General features: G+C 38.0%; 1 protein-coding gene across 2 annotated transcripts in view; it reads left to right on the top strand.

The window, feature by feature from the left end:
- Window positions 1-19,227, top strand: part of LOC306872250 (disintegrin and metalloproteinase domain-containing protein 33-like) — a 103,703-nt gene that overhangs the window by 32,361 nt on the left and 52,115 nt on the right. For both annotated transcript variants that reach the window (XR_013784405.1, XM_079420742.1), the window contains exon 3: window positions 3,845-3,921. Coding sequence is in view for 1 of the 2 variants with exons in the window: in XM_079420742.1 (XP_079276868.1) it covers window positions 3,845-3,921 (77 nt within the window). In the remaining variant the exon portion in view is untranslated. The remainder of the gene's footprint in view (window positions 1-3,844; window positions 3,922-19,227) is intronic.

Raw genomic sequence — 19,227 nt, 5'->3', positions numbered from 1 at the left:
TTTCCACCAGCAGCGAGAGCTCCCAGACACCTCCGACCTCGACTGGAGAGAAGCAATCATCCGGTGTCTGGAGAGCCTCCTACCCACGGCGAAGAATGTTCCGCCCGCGGCGATGAGGAAACCGCCGCAACCGGCGATGATGATCCCGCCGCCCAGGATGGCGATGATGGTCCCGTCCAGCCCGCCTGAGTTCCCGCTGGTCCCGTCCAGCCCGCCTGAGTTCCCGCTGGTCCCGTCCAGCCCACCTGAGTTCCCGCTGGTCCCGTCCAGCCCACCTGAGTTCCCGCTGGTCCCGTCCAGCCCACCTAAGTTCCCGCTGGTCTCGCCCAGCTCTCCTTCGTCTCCGCTGGTCCCGCCCAGCTCTCCATCGTCTCCGCTGGTTCCGTCCAGCTCCGCGTTGCAAGAGCGCCCCTGAGAATCATGTTCTCAAGCCACGGCCAGGAGTGCCGTTCCCGATCCTCAAGTGTCCGCGCTGCAAGAGCGCCCTCAAGTGTCCGCGCTGCAAGAGTGCCCTCAAGTGTCCGCGCTGCAAGAGCACCCTCAGGTGTCCGCGCTACAAGAGCGCCCTCCTGCGTCTACGCTGGTCCCGTCCAGCTCTCCTTCGTCTCCGCTGGTTCTGTCCAGCTCCGCGCCTCCCGTGCGCCCCCAAGAGTCCGCTCCTCCAGAGCGCCCTCCAGTGTCCGCTCCTCCAGAGCGCCCCCAAGAGTCCGCTCCTCCAGAGCGCCCTCCAAAGCCCTCTCCTCCTGAGCGTTCCCATGAACCTGCTCCTCCAGTATGGCCAAAGGCCAAGGCCACAAAGCTCCCCGATCCGCCATGGCCGCCCAAGGACCCCGATCCGCCATGGTTGCCCAAGGACCCCGATCCGCCAGGGCCGTCCGAGGACCCCAATCCGCCATGGCCGTCCAAGGACCCCGATCCGCCATGGCGTCCCGAGTCTCCTGATCCGCCATGGCATGCCGAGTCTCCTGATCCACCATGGTCTCCCGAGTCTCCAGATCCGCCCTGGAGGCTTCCCTTGTCTCCGCCCTATCCTGGTCTGCTCCAGCCTCCAGGGCGCCCGCCCCCCCCTCCCCGATGTTACGGTGCGGGACGCACCTTCCGGGAGGGGGAGATACTGTAACGTGTCAGTTTTGGTTTTGTTCTGTTTCTACCATATTTGGTTCTTCCTGTTTTAGTTCGTGACCTAGTTTTGTTAATTAATGATCGTCATCACCTGTGTTTAATTAATTACCTTGTTTCCTTGTTTGCTACTCTCCCTTTATAAGTCCTCAGTTTTGCCATTATGTTTGTCCGATCTTGAGTTAACATATTGTTCTAAGTGTGTTGATGCTGCTTATTAAAGATTACGCTTTTGTTTTCACTTTTCGTCGTGCGCCTCTTATCTACAACCACACCACTAACATGCTCGCACATTTCTCTGGATTATGAAAAGACCTTGCATGGCACAATGTCATAAATATGTATATTTTTAGAGCACAGAGTAATGTTTGCAATTATATATGTTAAGTTTAACAATCATAAAAGAATAAGCTATTCATTGTTGAAGGGATATGGTGAAATTAAAATTTCATTTTAGGAAAAAAACTTTTGCCGATATCTTCGGAGTGGATAAACGCACACATTTCAAATTTCCCACAATCAAAGAGAACAGTAAAACACATGTGTGAAGCAAAAGTCATGGCTCAGGGTTCTTGTGTACGCCAGTTATTTAAGGTGTTTCAACTGTACATGTCTCAAATTTACTCATACCCTATTCTACCAGGGTCTAAGGATTTTTTTGTCTTAAAAAAATCACTAAGGCTGCATTTATTTATTAAAATATACAGCAAAAACAGTAATACTGTAAAATATTATCATATGTAAATTACACAACTATTGTTATTGAATTTTCAACAGCCATTACTCACAAATCGTTCTAATCTGCTGATTTGGTGCTCAAAGAAACATTTCTTCTTATTATTACTGTTGAAAACAGTTATGCTGATTAATATTTTTGTGAAACATATAAATTATTTTTTTTGAAACAGAAATCTTCTGTAACAAATCTTAAATCGTACTGATCCCAAACCTTAGTTGTGTATATTTCCAGTCTTCTTGTGCCGGATTAATCAATGCATGTTATTCCAAAGACATAGTCCTATTGTCTTCAGGATCTTTTTATCAAATTGCTTCATCTATGAAATTACTTTTCTGTTGGTCATCAGCTTTGTTGCACTATTAGATAATATCAGAATCAGAATTAGCTTTATTGCCAGGTATGTTTGCACATACGAGGAATTTGTTTTAGTGATAGTAGTTCCACAGTGCGACAGAATGACAGCGGCAGGACAGGACACAGATAATAAAAATAAAATATAAAATTATGTACAAATATACAAAATGGGCAATATGCAAAATAGCACAAACACAATATACAAAATAGACAATTCAGTCTTTACAGGTATGTTAGGTGCAAATTTTGTTTTGAATATCCTGTTTCGTCACCTTGCAGAGATAAAATGGGTTGTTTTGTCATTTCTTAGTGATTTTAAAATAGGGATGTAACGATTAACCGCAAGCCGGTTGAAAATCGATTCAAATATGTGACGGTTCAAATCGGTTGAGATGTCAAACAAATCGCAATACAATTGGAGTAGGAGTTTATATGAATTTATCTCTGAGGGGAACTGACTGTCTTTAGAAAAGTTTATGTGGTATTTTCTTTTCATCTTGCCTCTGAACGATGCAAAGTCAAAAGACTATAGAATACCCAAGACATGTCACTCGTATAGTTTTGAATGGGGAAAAACGCAACGGTCAAGATGGCTGCTCTATCGAACGAAACCCCACCTTCTGAACCAAAGAGCCAATCGCTAATTGGTAAAGTCAGTTCACTGCAGTTACTGATAGAAGACCCGGTTGCTATAGAAACAGTCAGCGTTCTGAGATGTGCGCTTAGGACTGCATATGCGCACTGGCTGATCTAGCCTGAAAAATAAGCTTTTTATAATGCTATTTGAGAAAAAGAAACAACAATAATGATACAGTTGTTGTCAGATTTCCTTGGTGATTTCAAATATGAAATTTAATCATAAACTTAGTGAACAGTTTTGGAGAGTTTCCCCATTCAAAGAGATAGGAGCTGCACTTGCATGCCCAAGAAGCATTTCAAAGATGGTCGCCGAATGACATTAGAGACTTTGGTAGCGTTCATAAGCGCAGCTCTGCTTTGTTTACAGAGGTAACCCAGGAAACACTGTATCATTGCTGTTCATAGCGCCACCTGCTGGCAAAGAGTGATTCTGACTGCGTCAACTTGTCTGCTGTTTCGTTCAGATATGATTTATGTAGTATAGTTTCACAAAACTAGTCAAACCATTCTGTTTTTGCTTCAAATTTCGAAATGATACAGTCTAATTTAGATTAAAAACTGCTCATGCTGCATTTCCTGTATGCTGCATCCTTGTTTGGACAATGATTAAAATGCTGTGGTTGCCTCTCATTTTAAATGGAAAGAGCACAGACAAAGCCTTAGCTTGTTTATGTGAATATATTTATTTTATTTGTGTAACTTATTTGATTTGGGGTTTGTTTTAAAATTTCAATTTAGTTTTGTTATATTTCAATTTCACAAAGAAACGTGCAGCAATAGCCTAATAAAAGGACACCTCATTGATCTAATTTTCTTCAATTCTCATGAAAATAAATTGAGTAAATCGTTACATCTCTATTTTAAAGTATTAATATCAACTTATTGGCAACTCAACTAATTGTCTTATGCCACCGGTTCTTTTGATAGAAATGACATAGACAGCTCTGGAGTTTAAATTGAACAGAGTTATATTTCAATTTTCTTTTTCATCAGGACCAGTTCCCAGAGAGAGGGGAGATTCTAGTCTCAGCCCAGGACTTGAAATTGGTTCTACAAGTTGAAAGAAATCAGTAAGTAACCTCTTTAAATAACTATCTCATACACATAATTGAAGAAATATGTATCTGATTACAAGGAACTGATGGACTGACATTTGCAAAACACCCTCACACAGTCTTTGAAATGACTCTTATTTTGTTTCTTTCACACTTCTTACTGACTAACTGGAAGGTTTCATAATTCCCTTCTCAGCAGTCATGAGTGGACTACTCTGAGTAGGCTAAATAAAAAGCTTCCCTTTTTTAAACATTTGAGCATAAGTGCGTACCATGCAACACAAACATTCTAAATCTTAATATACTGCTGACATATTTTTATTGCAAACTGTTTTTAAGATTGCTGTGCAGTTAGTTGTTGAATACATATCCATTTAAATATAATAGCAAAAAAACTGCATCTAGATCCAGCTAATAAGGTGGAGATTTGGGAGTGGTGCTGAATTTATCTGCGACTGGTAAAACTGTCCAGGAAGTGTGCTGGAGTTTAGGCAGTTGAATGATTACTTGAGCCGCAGATCTTCTGAGAAAAGAGAACAGGTATCTCCATCACCTTCTGATTGTTCTGCCAAATGCTGAGATGAACCAGTGTGCAATGGGAGTCGCAGTCTGAGCCTGACTGTACTGGAAGCCTTTGGGGATAGATTACCTTCTTCTCCTCAGAAATTGCAGGACCACATTAATGTTACTTGGCAGAGTAAATGTTTATTTTAACCACATATGAACCTTGCAGTCTTGGCCAGTCTGGTTTTTCAAATGTAGGTCAGAAGAGAGGACACACATGCTGACACACATAAACACCGAGCAGCCTGACTTCCTGAGTATTGTCGAGGCTCGAAGGAACCCTCAAAGCAGTCCGGCAGTCTTTTTTGGAGTTTTTACAAGACAAAGTACTCTCAAAGCAGGTCGAAGTGAAGGAAATGAGGAGAGTAAGGGCATAGAGGACTGGCATAGAATCTAGATCATAGCCACATTGTTACGGGCCCAGGAAATGGGAGGATAGCTTGAGGACTTTTTAATGAATACGCTCAATCTATAGAGTAAGCTTTTCTTGAAATAGATAAAAGAAGGTGCATTACTTGAGTTTATATGCCATTTTTCTAATTGCTTATTTACATTGCAGTAAAGGGCTTTCAACACACAACAGGAAGCAGAGCATACAGAAACTGCACTGTAAAAAAAAATTGTTTCAAAAAGTTGTTTCAACTTAAAATAATTTGTTACCCCGCTGACTTAAAATTTTTAGTTTAGTCAACTTTAAATTTTAAGTTACTCAATGTTAATTTAAGGGACAACTGGGATATTTTAGTTGAATAAGTCAGCGGGGGTAACCAATTATTTTAAGTTGAAACAACAATTTGTTTAGTTTTTTTACAGTGATTACAGCAGTTAGCTTCAGCCCCCAAATTCCGCATTCAAGGAGTGCAGAGATTTGCCCCAAACACAATGAAATATTTTACTTTTGTGAAACTTTGCTTGTTTTACTCTGTTGAGTCTGCGTGCTGCTTGATGACACAATATTTCATAAATAAGCTTCTTCACTGTAAAAAGTGATAAGTTGACTTAACTTAAAAAAATCGAGGAAACACGTTGCCTTAAAATTATTTAATAATAAAATAAAAAAGTAATTAATAATAAAAAACTTAATAATTTTAAGGCAACGGGTTTCCTCAATTTACGTATTATAAAGCACTTATTTTGTATCTGGAAACCGAATGTCATAGCAAGCAGACATCTGTGTCTCCCTGAATTATTTTATTGCTGTTTATGTTTCAGTAATCAATGCAACCTCTCACTGGCCCTTTTAGTAGTATGAAATACAAAGCCTAGCTCACTGACCCATCAAGCTCACTGTGTTGTGAATTCTTGCAAAGGTTGCCATTATAATCAATGTATAATGTAAATAGTGCAATGTGCAGTGAATCCCCTATTTACATTGTGTGTATGCCTTGCAGTGTTCAAGTGCTGTCACATTAGATATATTTTGGTGAAATTTTGCAGAAAAAGGTCAATTGCATTGCCAATAGTGTAGCAATGTATTAAGCACAACTCACTAGAAGTTACTTTTACACCAAGCAGCTTTATGTTGGTCAGCATAGCAACACAGCAAATGGAAGTGCAAAAAAAACACATCTGTGGATGAAACTGGTTTTATGTCGCTTAGGACTGGTTGTTACTAATAAGATAATACTGTAGACTTTAAATGCCTACATTTATGAGCACAACAAACAAAACAAAAAGAAAGAAAGGAAACACACTGCAAAATACAAAATGATGGCATAGAAGTAGATTTGAAGGAAATGCTGTAATAACACTTTTTCATCATATGCAATTACGTATTGCACAGTATTGCTCTAATACACTATCCACTTCAATAAAACGTTGAATAAACAGGTCGACAGAATTGGCATAGGCAATCTTGGTAGTTTAACCCTGAACACATTTCAAAACATCTGTAAAGGTCAACTTTAGACTGCCATTCTGACCTCTCTCAGCTGGGGTTAAAGGTCACAAGTCTTATGGCTGTGTTGCATTACGTGTGATCCATAACGTGACCATAAAAACCTCTAGAAAACCTCCAGGCATATTTTTCCCTTATTTGGAAAGGAAGCCTTTTAGAAATCATTTCTAAGTGAATATGTGGGCATATTTTAAATGGTTCTTGAATAGCTCCATTGTGTATTGCATACAGCTCCTCTATCCCACATTTTTTGTCTCTATGAGAATAACAAAGTTAGAGCCTCTCATTCTGCAAATGACAATTCCTGACAAGTGCAAGGTTTTGGCAATTTATTCGTAGCTAAGCTATTTGTTATGTAAATGATCAGGTTTGTGTGTGCTTGCATCTGAGCTGGTATTTAATTGAAAGGCTGAGAGATGGTTTAAAGAGAGTGAATGAGCAGATACAGGCGGATGACAGGCATGATTTAGGCAGTGTTTGTAACCTGGAGAAATTAGTTTTAATCTCTAATCTTACCACATATTTAAATAAAATTTGAAACTGAATTATGCAGACGTTTGTCCTTTAACATTTGGTATTTTAAGGTACTACAGTGATTATGTCAGTCATATCATTTTTAGCGATGGCATTGTGGAGTGGTCTGTGGGTTTCTTTTAAGGTCAAGTGGTTTGTGAAAAGGTTGCATTTATGTCATCTAAAGAGCGTTTTAGAGAGAGACTGAAAGAAATCATGGTAGAGACTGAAAGAAATCATGGTGTATCAGGGGGGAAAGAGATTAATAGAGTTTATATTGCCTAATAAGAGAGAGAAACTAGAGGAAAAGAATGATTGGAGAGAGTGTGAGCGGGAATGTATTTGAGAAGTATAAACTGATGATGTGAAGGAGAAAGGATAAAGAAGCATGGAGGACGAAAGGGGTTTAGGGCATGGAGAGCGGTGATAAGGAGACAGAGGATAGAGAGCTGAAAAGAACATGAAAAGGGAGATGAAGAGTCCAAACAGGTGGTTGTGGTTCAGATCCAGTGGTAGTTGAACTCCAAAGAGTCGAACCTCATATCCCATCAGAGCCGAAGTGATTGACCTGCATATTTTATTATGAATGTTTTAATGTATTCATCCCAGAGGATATGATATTTAAAAGATGTTTTTCTGGAAATGCAGCACATGTTCGGGATTAAGCCAACAGCTGTCTGTATAATTCAACACAGTCATAACTCGTGAACTTTTAAAACCTTGCCAGAGGTGTCATGGTCTCACTAATGATTAGGGAGGTCAATCAAATGAAATTTTAATCAAATTAATCACATGTATGACTAATCATATCTAAGCCTTCAAATAATTGCTGAGCATTTTCTCCTTAAAACTGCAAGTCTCAAAAATGCGGTTTGAAACAGCCCTAGTTTCTTGCCATCATCACAGAAGTGTAACCAATCCTGTTGACTTTGTCACCATTGACAAGCCCTAGGTGGGGCTTTTCATATCATTAGCCGTTTGATAATGTAGACAAGCCAAAGGCTAATGGTATCAGTTATCGTTAGGCTTTACATGCCTGACTTTGTAGAGTGATACATAAAATACATTACCATTCTGATACATTGACTTGTAGATGATTGTGTATAATTTGTTCTTCCTCTTTGGAATCAGTTTCTGATATATAGCTGAATTAATCCACCATTCCCATTGTGTAGCATTAAGACTTCTTAACTGAGTGAAAGTGGAGGTATTCCGAGTTGTGGGATTGAGTAAAGGCAGGGAGAAATTTGCATATTCATAAGGAAGGAAGGGGTTTGAGTTATATTCATGCCATTTTAAGGAAGAAATTATATCCATGGGAAATGTTTCAATGTCATTTTGATTATCAAAGATGAGTTCTAAGAGATACACTTTAAGACTTTATATTTTATATTTATAAGTCAATTTATTGTTTGTTTTATTTTCATATCATTGAACACAAACCCATCACTGGCCTACAGTCCACAGCAATATATTACATTTGTCAATCTGTCAAATGCAGATTATGGTCCATTAAGAAAGGACACTTTCTGGCATTCATTCTGTGCTGTTTTCTTTTTTTTTTTTATGTTTGTCTTTGTACGTTTCACTGTTTTCACAGCCTCACACCATAAGTGTTACAGTTTTCTTTGCAGTGTAAAAGTGTAAATCACAATTCATAAAGAAAAGCTTCCTGCAGTTTAGTACGAAATAAGTGTTTATTTATTTGTTTTTTATTTAAATTTGTTTAGTTTTCTGGCTATTTCTGCTGAATTAAAAGTTTAGTAATCAGGGGTTTACAACAACAAACCCCAAAATGCTTCTTTTCTCCTGGTTAAATAAAGGTCGTTTAATTTAATATCAATAAAGTGCTGTCATTCCTGCCTCATACACTCGTAATTGTAATGGACAAAAAGTAAAAACATTAAAATAGTGATACCTACTGTACATGCTTTTATTTATTTGATTATTTTGTAGAGTTTTATTTTAATTGTTTATATCAACAGGTAGGTTATAGTAGCAATGTAAAATGTAATGTAAATACTATTATAATGCTATTATAATTAACGATTCAAATAGATTTTTTTGTTACGCATAGCCCTCAAGGGTTATTTTTTAACTGTCAGCAAGTCTATTGAGGTACACGTGTCTAATTTTTAAAAACAGAAGTCTTACTTTTCACCAGATAAGCTATGCTTTGAAAGAAGGATGTCACAACTTCTGCTTGAATAGGTGTTAACCAGAACTGCATTGAGCAGCTGACTTCTTAGAAAAACAACATCTCGCAAGAGCCTAACGTTCTTTCGCAATTAGACACAGAGCTAAATTGTGCATGATGTTATTATGCATTTATGAATGCCATCTGCAGCCATGAGAACGGTCGCATGCTGCTTAACACAACTCTGATTCACCCTGATGCATTTCTCAGACTCTCTGCCCTGCAGTCCCATCTGCAGAAGGCTTGTTTTGTTCTCTTCCTGACAAGCAGCCAGTGTTTGTGTAATCTGCTCTCTCATGCATCCTCAAGATTAAGTAAGCCTTCCCTCTTCAGTCTGCTCTGAAAATATCATTGAGTGATGATTCCATATTTGCGTTTAGTTCAGAGATGAGTGCTTGTAATGCTCACTGATTACAGTGGAAATATTGCCGTTATTGCCGTATTTAATGTGACTGTGACATGTAGCAGGAACAAGCTGGAGGAAAAAGCAGTTTGATGTCGAGAGCGACTCAGATGTTAAAATGGAATGAGATGGAGCAATGTCAACTCTAAACAGCTGCATTGCATTAACGTTTTTTTCCTGCCAATATTTAGTCCCATCTTATAGCGTCCAGAGTTTCCAAACTCATGTAGGTCTTACTGTTGAACTTTCCAGTCAAATTAGTGCTTTTCATTGTAATGTTTTTGAAGCATATTTAGATGCAAAACACTCATGTGAACTACACATTTTATTTGATTCTAGCACAAATATGACTATAGGGGGCAATACTGTAAACGGTTTACTGTCTTTTAGAGTTATTTTAGCATTACTTATATAGGCCTACTATTATAGTATTTATTAAAATATTGATGACCTTTTATATTTATATTTTCAGTTTATAGTTTTAGTGATTTTATATGCTTTTCTTGTTTTTAGTTTCTATAAATATTTGTATTTTGATTTCAGTTCAAGTTTTAGCAAAGTAACTTTATTTCTATTTATTTCAACTTTAGTTGCAAATCTGACTGTTTTAATTTACATTTAAGATTTTATCTTTAAGTTATTCATATATAATTTATGTTTCTTTTAATTTCAGTTTTATTTAAATGACAAACACTACTAACTACTTTTAGTTAACAAAAAACACTGCTCTCGTGGCAGAAAAATCTCTTCACATTGTGGTAAATATGTTCCATATAGAATAAAAGCGAATGAGCGCTGAAGATGTCAGGCTTCAAAATAACAATAAAGCATGTTATATTCCAAGTCTCTGAAGCCATGCAATAGCTTTATTTGAGAAAAAGACAAGAATTTAGGCTGTGGTGATTAACTGATGACTCAGTTTTCATTTTTAGAGTAAACTGTCTCTTTACATTAGGGCTATGCATTGGATAAACATCTCCATACTTGTGTATGAATGTGTTACTAACCTACTGCCATCAGTGCGACTGAAGTTTCACTTCTTGAAACTTGGTTCATATTTGGCAGATGTTTTTGTGAGAAGTGTAAAGCAGTGCAGTGTTGAAGTACAGTCCTTATTGGGGTGTGTTTGTATTAGCAAGAAGCCAACAGGCATACAGTTGAGCGTCTGTCGTTTATTATTAGCACTGAAATATTTATAGCCCCGACTTCCCCCCAAATATCTTGCCATGTCTTGGGTCACTTAACCCCAGACAAATGTACACAATGAAAGACATATTCTTTCTTTCTCTTTCCTCACTCTGTTTTTCTCTCTGCATCTCGGCCTTCTTTTTCTGTCACTTATATGTTCTCTGATGATCTTTGTTGCCTCCTCTCTGTGCCCTTCCCCCTATTTCCTTTGTTTTCCTTCTCTCGTTCTCTCTCTCTCAGTCTAGTACAGTACTGCTGGTTTGAATGAGGTTATTGGTTACAGATGGTGCCGCTTTAAAGGGGCAAGGAATTTTGTGCCCTCAGTAGGTCACTGGGCCACAATCTCTCTCTCTCTGGCTCTCGTCCACACACACAGCTGACTTTTATGTAGACACTGTCCCTAAAAATATTCAAAAGAGTAATGTTTTAACATGATGATCAAGTGTAAGGACCATCACAGGCTAGGTATCAGTTTGCATGTCAGGAATACTTGTACATTTTCAAGCTGGGCAATAGTACATTTTAAGACTTAATACTAAGTCAACAGACTATAAAACACTGCATTTGTTACCTTAAAAAGTTATTTCAGTAACATTTTACAATAAGGTCCTATTAGTTTAGTTAATGCATTAATTAACATTAACTAACAATGAACAGTATGTTTGTTTCAGTATTTATTAGTTGTTGATAATATTAGTTAATAAAAAAAATACAAGTGTTAGTTCATGTCAACTCAGGCCCATTAAGTAATATTAACAGATACAACTTTTGGTCACACTTTATTTTAAGGTCCAATTCTCACCATTAATAAACCATTAACTACAACTTTTGCCTCTAAACTACTAATTTGCTGCTTATTAATAGTTAGGAAGTTGTTAAATTTAGGTATTAGGTAGGATTAGGGATGTAGAATATGGTCATGCAGAATATGTGCTTTATAAGTACTAATAAACATGTTAATAGTAGGCATGCTTATAAGCAACTAGTTAATAGTGAGAATCGGTCCCTATACTGAAGTGTTACCCACACGTTTTTTTGTTTTGTTTTGTTTTTTTATATTATGTATTATGTAAATGTTGAAATTAATGTAAACTATAGGCTGGAATACACTAAATAACTTTTGCCTCAAATTACAGCCTTGAAAAGTCAATGCTAGTTGCTGAAAGTCAGAGCAAGTCTGCAGATTGACAGATTTCACAAAATATTGTGTAATAGTGAAAGTGAAGTGACATTCAGCCAAGTATGGTGACCCATACTCGGAATTCGTGCTCTGCATTTAACCCATCCAATGTGCACACACACACCGTGAACATACACCCGGAGCAGTGGGCAGCCATTTATGCTGCGCCGCCCGGGGAGCAGTTTGGGGTTCGGTGCCTTGCTCAAGGGCACCTCAGTCATGGTATTGAGGGTGGAGAGAGCGCTGGACATTCACTCCCCCCACCTACAATCCCTGCCGGCCCGAGACTCGAACCCGCAACCTTCGGATTACAAGTCCGACTCTCTAACCATTAGGCCACGACTTCCCACAGACTTTGACTTCCCACAGACTTTGATATTTTAACTTCAGACTGTGATTGCATCTAGTTGGAAGTTATCAAACATGTATTTTGAGGCGATTTTAGAACATGCATTGTTATTATTTGTCATGTGTCTCTAATTAACCAATGTAGTGAACGAATGTTAACAAATAGAACTTTATTGTGTTAATGTTATTTCAAATTTTTGAATTTTGTAAAGAAATCCACTAGTAATAAAGTTTAATCTTCATGGATAATGGAGCAAATCACACAAAGCAAAATACATTTTTAAAATATAAAAACGTAAGACTTTTATTCAAATAAAACAAATTTATTCAGATGGAGATAAATGAAATGGCTTAGCAGGTAGCTCTATTCATTATAATTAGACTGATCTAGTTTTGTCGAGTCGCAGCACGCTGCTTACTTCAAGTATAGACATTGTGCCAGAGGTGGCTCTGTTGTCATGACAATCAGCAAGTCTCTTGTTTTCCGTCAGCAGTATATGTTTATTTTTAATTATACTAATTCAAGAGGAATGATTTGGACCACAGTCTGCTAATTTTTGACCCCTGCTCTAGACTGTTCACTACCTGATTGCCTTTACATTTTTTGTAAAGTCTCATTCCTCTCAGATGAAAACTAAAACACAAAGCAGTCATCTCCCCTGTGTTGTGACCTCTGCTGTTCTTACTGCCGCCCTTTCAGTCCAGCGTTTTCAAAACTGTAAACACCTTCAGTTTTTCAGACAGGAAGAAAATAAAAGGAGTTGCAGACTGCAGAGTACATACAGCTAAAATCCGGTATGTCGCACCATCTTGACCTTGAGCGCAATTATGGCATGCTTTGATAGTCTGCCGCTATCAGATGGTAGTTGTGAATCTCTTTGACAATTTATAGTCTTTAGGATCATAAGAACCAGAAGGAAATGTGATTTTGTGAACAGCTGTTATGAGAGATGCTCGGGGTTAATCTTCTGTGCTCAGAATGAAAAAAATGCTATTTATGAGCAGCTCTTTGAGTGTTTAAAATATTAAACAGAAGCTTGTCACATGTTTCATGTCTTAAAATCTTACTATAAAAAAGGTAGTCAGCATATACTTGTTTTGAAAGTAAAATAAGATCAGTGATTCACAATCTGAGTAACCTTGAAAACTGTGAACTTTACTGAAACTAAACTAGATTTATTTCTTTTTTTATCTGTCACCATTTAATGGTTGCCAGAGTGTTGCTCTGTGGTTCCAATCATGTTCTAACCATTTTTTTTTTTCGTTGATTTGTGGCTATTAGGGTGTTCTGGGATTTTAGGTGTTGTCAGGTGGTTTAGGGTGTTCTAGTCATATTATATTCTGCTTTCTAGATATGACTCAAATCCCACCTTCAGTGTAAATGCATGGCTTTTTTTGATGTGCATGGCTTTTTTTGAAAATAACAGTAGTAAACACCCCTATTCAGCAAAACACAATTTGAGGTATTATTCATATCTGTAGAACAGATTGTATAGGATGAGTTAACACTTACGATAGGAGGTTTGTTGCATACTAAATACACTACATTTAAGTGAATAATAGTGATGCTCCTAGAAGATTTTACACCTTACTGACAATGAGAGTCCCACTTTAAACTGCATAAACTGCTCAGAGTCGGTTACACATCCTGGGTTGTGGTAAATCTTTAGTGGCAGATAAGGTTTCATGTTCTGCTAACCAAGTTTCACACCTACTCACATTCATCAAACAAACATCTTGCACGCACCTGTTACTAGCCACCGTTACCAAGTAAAATATAAACAAGGTGCAATTTGAAAAAGCCAAGAAATGCAAAATTTCCTGATCTATATCTATCTGTCTGTCTATCTATCTATCTATCTATCTATCTATCTATCTATCTATCTATCTATCTATCTATCTATCTATCTATCTATCTATCTATCTATCTATCTATCTATCTATCTATCTATCTATCTGCTGATTTTGTCTGGCCAGAGGAGAATGACACTATTTTGACACTCTATTTCCCCGTCTAAATACTGTAAAGCTGATTTAAAGCCACCCAGCTTTAGATCAAGCTGATCTAAAGCTGCTTTGACACAATTTGCATTGTTAAAAGCACTATACAAATAATAGTGACTTGACTTTACTTGACTATCTATCTGTCTATCTATCTATCTATCTATCTATCTGAGTGATCACGGCCCTGACGCAAAGCAGATTAGTACACAGCTACTTGCCACTCAAGTAAATAATTAGACACAAAATATTGATTTGAGTTGAAATATTTTATTAGCTCTTTAAACACTTTTAATAAATTGTTAAGTTGTATAAGTGTCATGATTTTAATTAATTAGAAATTTAATTTGACCTTTAAAAAGGAGTCCACAAAAAAAAAAAAAAAAACGGAATGCAGAAAAATTTAAACGGAAAAAAATGAATTTAGAAAAAAATAAAACGGAATTTGGGAAAAAATAAAATAGATTTCATAGCGCCCTAACTCAGGCACAAGATGCTAGTAGTTGCATTTGAATGAAATGAAATGTCACAACTGATGTGTCAGTATCAACTTTTCCTGAGAGATGTGTTGTAATTTGTAATAATTTATATAAAATGTGATCTTGTAAACATTAGCTAAACACATTCCTGTTTATTTATGCAATAAACTGAAGTGTGATGCATATGTGTGAACAGATAAAGAAATTAATGCTGTATTTTTACATGACGTCATGTGTATCCAATTACAGAGGGAGGTGTTAAGGCCCAGCAAGTTTAGTTTGTGTATGAGCTGTTGTGGAATTATAGTGTTGAATGCTGAGCTGAAGTTGATGAACAGAGTCTTTCTGTTCCAGGTGAGTAAGAGCTAGGTGGAGAGTGGTGGATAGTGCATCGTCCGTGGAACGGTTTGGACGGTATGCAAACTGGAATGGGTCCAGTGTGTTTGGGAGACTGGACTTGATGTGATGCAACCTCTCAAAGCACTTCATCATGATTGGGGTCAGTGCTATGGGACGATAGTCATTCAGACAGGACACGGGTGACTTCTTTGGTACTGGAATTATGGAGGTGGATTTGAGACACGTGGGGACGACTGCCTGGCTCAGCGAGGTGTTGAAGATATCTGTTAGGACATCCGTCAGCTGTGCAGCACAGTCTCTCAGTACACGTCCAGGTATGTTGTCAGGGCCCGCAGCCTTTCGTGGGTTAATCCGGGACAGGGTCTTCCTTACGTCGGCTGGAGAGAGACAGAGTACCTGGTCGTTTGGAGATGTGAGTAGTTTCTGTGCAGGTGTGTCGTTCTGTATCTCAAATCGTGAGTAGAAGTGGTTGAGTGCATCTAGTAAGGATGTGTCATCGTCACTGGCCTGTGGCGGGGGCTTGTAGTCAGTGATGGTCTGAATGGCTTGCCACAGGGACCGAGTGTCTTTACTGTCTGTGAAGTTGTTGTTGATTTTTTTAGCATATTGTTGTTTTGCCTTCTTGATGCCATGAGACAGATTGGCTCTTGCTGTTTTGAGGGCTGCTTTGTCTCCTGATCTGAATGCTTCATCTCTGGTCTTTAGCAGCCCACGAACCTCTGCTGTCATCCATGGCTTCTGGTTGGCACGTGTGGTAATGGTCTTGGTGACTGTCACATCATCTATGCACTTTTTGATGGTTAGCAGTCACAGTTTAGTGTACTCATGCAGGTCTGTGTGGTTGTTGTAGGTGGCTGCCTCTTGTGCATGTTCCAGTCTGTGTCCTGGAAGCAGTCGTGCAGTGCTGGGGTGGCATTGTCTGGCCATACTGTGATCTGCTTTTGAACCGGTTTGGCGAGTTTGAGAAGTGGTCTGTATGTTGGTATTAGCATAACAGAGATGTGGTCCAAGTACTCCTGAGATGGCATCTCATTTTTATTTTTTCAAGCTTGTTCAAGTAAGCCTTTCAACTAAGAACTATGAGTAATTTCTTTCTACTGCTGATTGCTGAATTGCACCTGTTTTTCCTCAGAGGAAAACGCACACACATAGACACACTGAGACAAGTCCAATTCTTTTTGTTCCTCCAACCCAGCTGTGCATAAAACAAGCACATTAATCTAAGGCGAAGTCCACTGGACAGTTAACCCAGACTCTGGTGTTTGAAAATAGAAGTTTAATGAGACGCACACTCACACTCACTTATCTCCGCCTGTGCTCAGTGCCTCCTCCACCGCAAATCCTTACCGTTGTTTCTTTATAAGCTGTAGGCTACTGTGTGGCTCTTCCCTGTCTGATGTCCAGAAGAAGAATTGGACCAGCACTGCTTCCTTTGAATTTTTTATCTTTAATTTGTCTCCTATTATCTGAGATTGAGCAATCAGCATAAACATTATTATCATTAAAGGCATAAAAGGAAAAGGACAACAGAAGACATATACTTACATTTCACTGCTGGTTATACTCTGTATAATTGTGTATTAGCCACTAAAGGGACATGGTTCGCTCCTTGCTACTGTTACATTACAGTACATAAGATTTCACTTACCACATAAACAGAGTAAGGAGAGATGACTGAGGATGATGGCGAATGATTTACAGATCCTGAGCACCACTGACAAGCATCTGATCTTGTAAAATGTGTGGTAAGTACTGCCGCTCCATAGTATAAACAGAGTATGTGCGATTGCGAATCTCGAAAGTGAAAGTGAAACTAAAAAGCAATCGTGCATTTGAAAGCAGTTTCAGTGCCCAGCATATTAAAAGCGGCTCCCTGATGCCCGCATTTTATTTACAGTATAATTACCCAACGATATAACTGCGCGGGAAAGTATTGAAATATATATTTTCCCTGTGTTTCCTTCCTGCTGTGTGAGCTACTGAAATGAGCCGCACTGTCAAACAGCCAATCAGAGCAGAGCTCAACATTGAGCCGCACTGTGAAACAGCCAATCAGAGCAGAGCTCAACATTATTATTCATGACCCTTCCACATAAGGTAATAACAGACCATTTCATTCTAGGGAGAAATCCTAGGGTTGTAAATGGACATGTAAAACCTTTTCTGGAGAATTTTTGCCCTTACCTAAGCCGCATACCTTCTATGTAGATATCAGAGAACAATTTAAAATATTGTGTCAATGCGGCACCTTTAACCCTCTGGGCCCTGAGGGTGTTTTGGGGGCCTGGAGAACTTTCGACATGCCCTGACATTTGTGCTTTTTTCAGTTGCTTATAAAAATATAAATGGCTAAAGTCTAATAACACTGTAAACAGCACAAACTGGGCTACAATGTTATGTTAGCAGCATTTGTGTACATGATTGTGTTTTTGAGAAAACAACGTTTATGCGTGGTTAGTGAAAAACTAAAATTTTGAAGTCACTGAAATAAGACCATAAAACACATACAGAACAATTGTTTACAAGACTTTTGAGAACCAGATCTTGTAGGCTAGAATATTTACTTCACAATTATGTGAAAATTATTCAGCTTACTCATTCACAGAAAACAATATATTGATTTAAATGTTTAAAGACATGTTTTGTTATTGAAAGCCAATATGCGAGGGAGTGGTAATGGGCTTGAATATTAAGTGATTTTCACCTGAGAGACAAAGGGCCCTCCCCTAAAGCTGCTAATGACCCATCCGTGTGACTGTGACTGAGGCAGGTAAGAGAGTGTGAGGAGACTGAAAAAATGGGTTTTTAAAATGATTTGTATTTTATTTACAACACAGTATAATCAAAACATACATAATGAAGGTCAAAGACACATTATTGTGCACTGATCTAACCACAGAGATGTGAACAGACTTTGACTCGTTCCTGCAACAGATTCTGTTCAACAAGTGAAACAGATAAATCATACCTGATATTTACGTGTTATTTAAGTGTTTCTGCTACTTTCCATGGATTCAAGAAGAAACTGTTGAACTTCTGATGTTGGTGCAGTGCTCTCAGAGGGAAACAGTTGGAAGAGACTGAAAGTCAGCAGGATTCATCCTCTGTGGTGCAGGTGTCTGATTCAATAAAATACAAACAACCAAAAAAAGAGAAAAAACATTTGTGAGCATGTTTATATCAGGAGCATCTATATATATTTATATTTATATAGGTTTTGTAGTCATAGACTCATTCATGCTTTGTATTATCGTAAAAAAAAAAAGAGACATTTTATTTTTGAGAAACTAATTATTGTTTAGCATGCAATTATACTCTATTTTTGAACAGAGTAGGCTATTAATCATAAACATGTTCTAAACATACTTAGACTCGTAGCATTCATCATGTTACAGTGTACTCTCATATTACTTTTATTGTTTTATAAAGAGCATGAAAACATACTGGCGCCGTAAGAAATTTAAATACAATGAATTGCCCATCATATTCACAACATTTTAGTCAGGAATTATAGTTTGGGGAAAACCCAACTATGATTTTGTAGTTATATAGCCATCCTGAACATCATGTATTATTTTTTAGTATAGAGGATATGATTCTGCAGTCATAGACTCACTCATGCTTTATACTATAAAAGGATGAACTTTGCACTATAAAAAATATATTTTATATCTGAGAACTAATTTTTATCGTTTAGCACGCTATTAAAATATATTTTTGAACAGATATTATTAATAATAAACATGGTCTAAACATTCTTAGATGCGTAGCATTTATCGTGTTGTAATTTGGGAACAACCCAACTAGTAATGTGTTCAAGTTTATGTCACAATAACACGTTAACTAATGCAAAACATAAACATTACTTACTTATCTGGTCTTCTCTACTTGATGAACTCTTGAGGAAATCCAGCCTTTACTCAGCGCGTCTTCTTCCAGAAAGTAACAGTAGCAGCGATGAACTCTTCACTGACGCTTTGTTTATGCTCCGCACGCGCGGGTCACGTGGTTATTTGCATGTGAACGCGATGGGCCGGGATTTCATTAAAAATAATGAGTTAGACGGGACAGACTGAACATCGTGTTGGTTTCATACGGATTACTTCATCACAGAATATTTGTTTTCGATATGAATTACTTCATTTGAAAGTGGACACTTCAGGCTTTCTATAGAGATAACTCTCATGTTAC

This window comes from Barbus barbus (genome assembly GCF_936440315.1).
Source record: "Barbus barbus genome assembly, chromosome: 1".
Taxonomy (NCBI): Eukaryota; Metazoa; Chordata; class Actinopteri; order Cypriniformes; family Cyprinidae; genus Barbus; species Barbus barbus.
The sequence above is the reverse complement of the archived record's forward strand: the minus strand, read 5'-3'. Positions and strand labels throughout refer to the sequence as shown.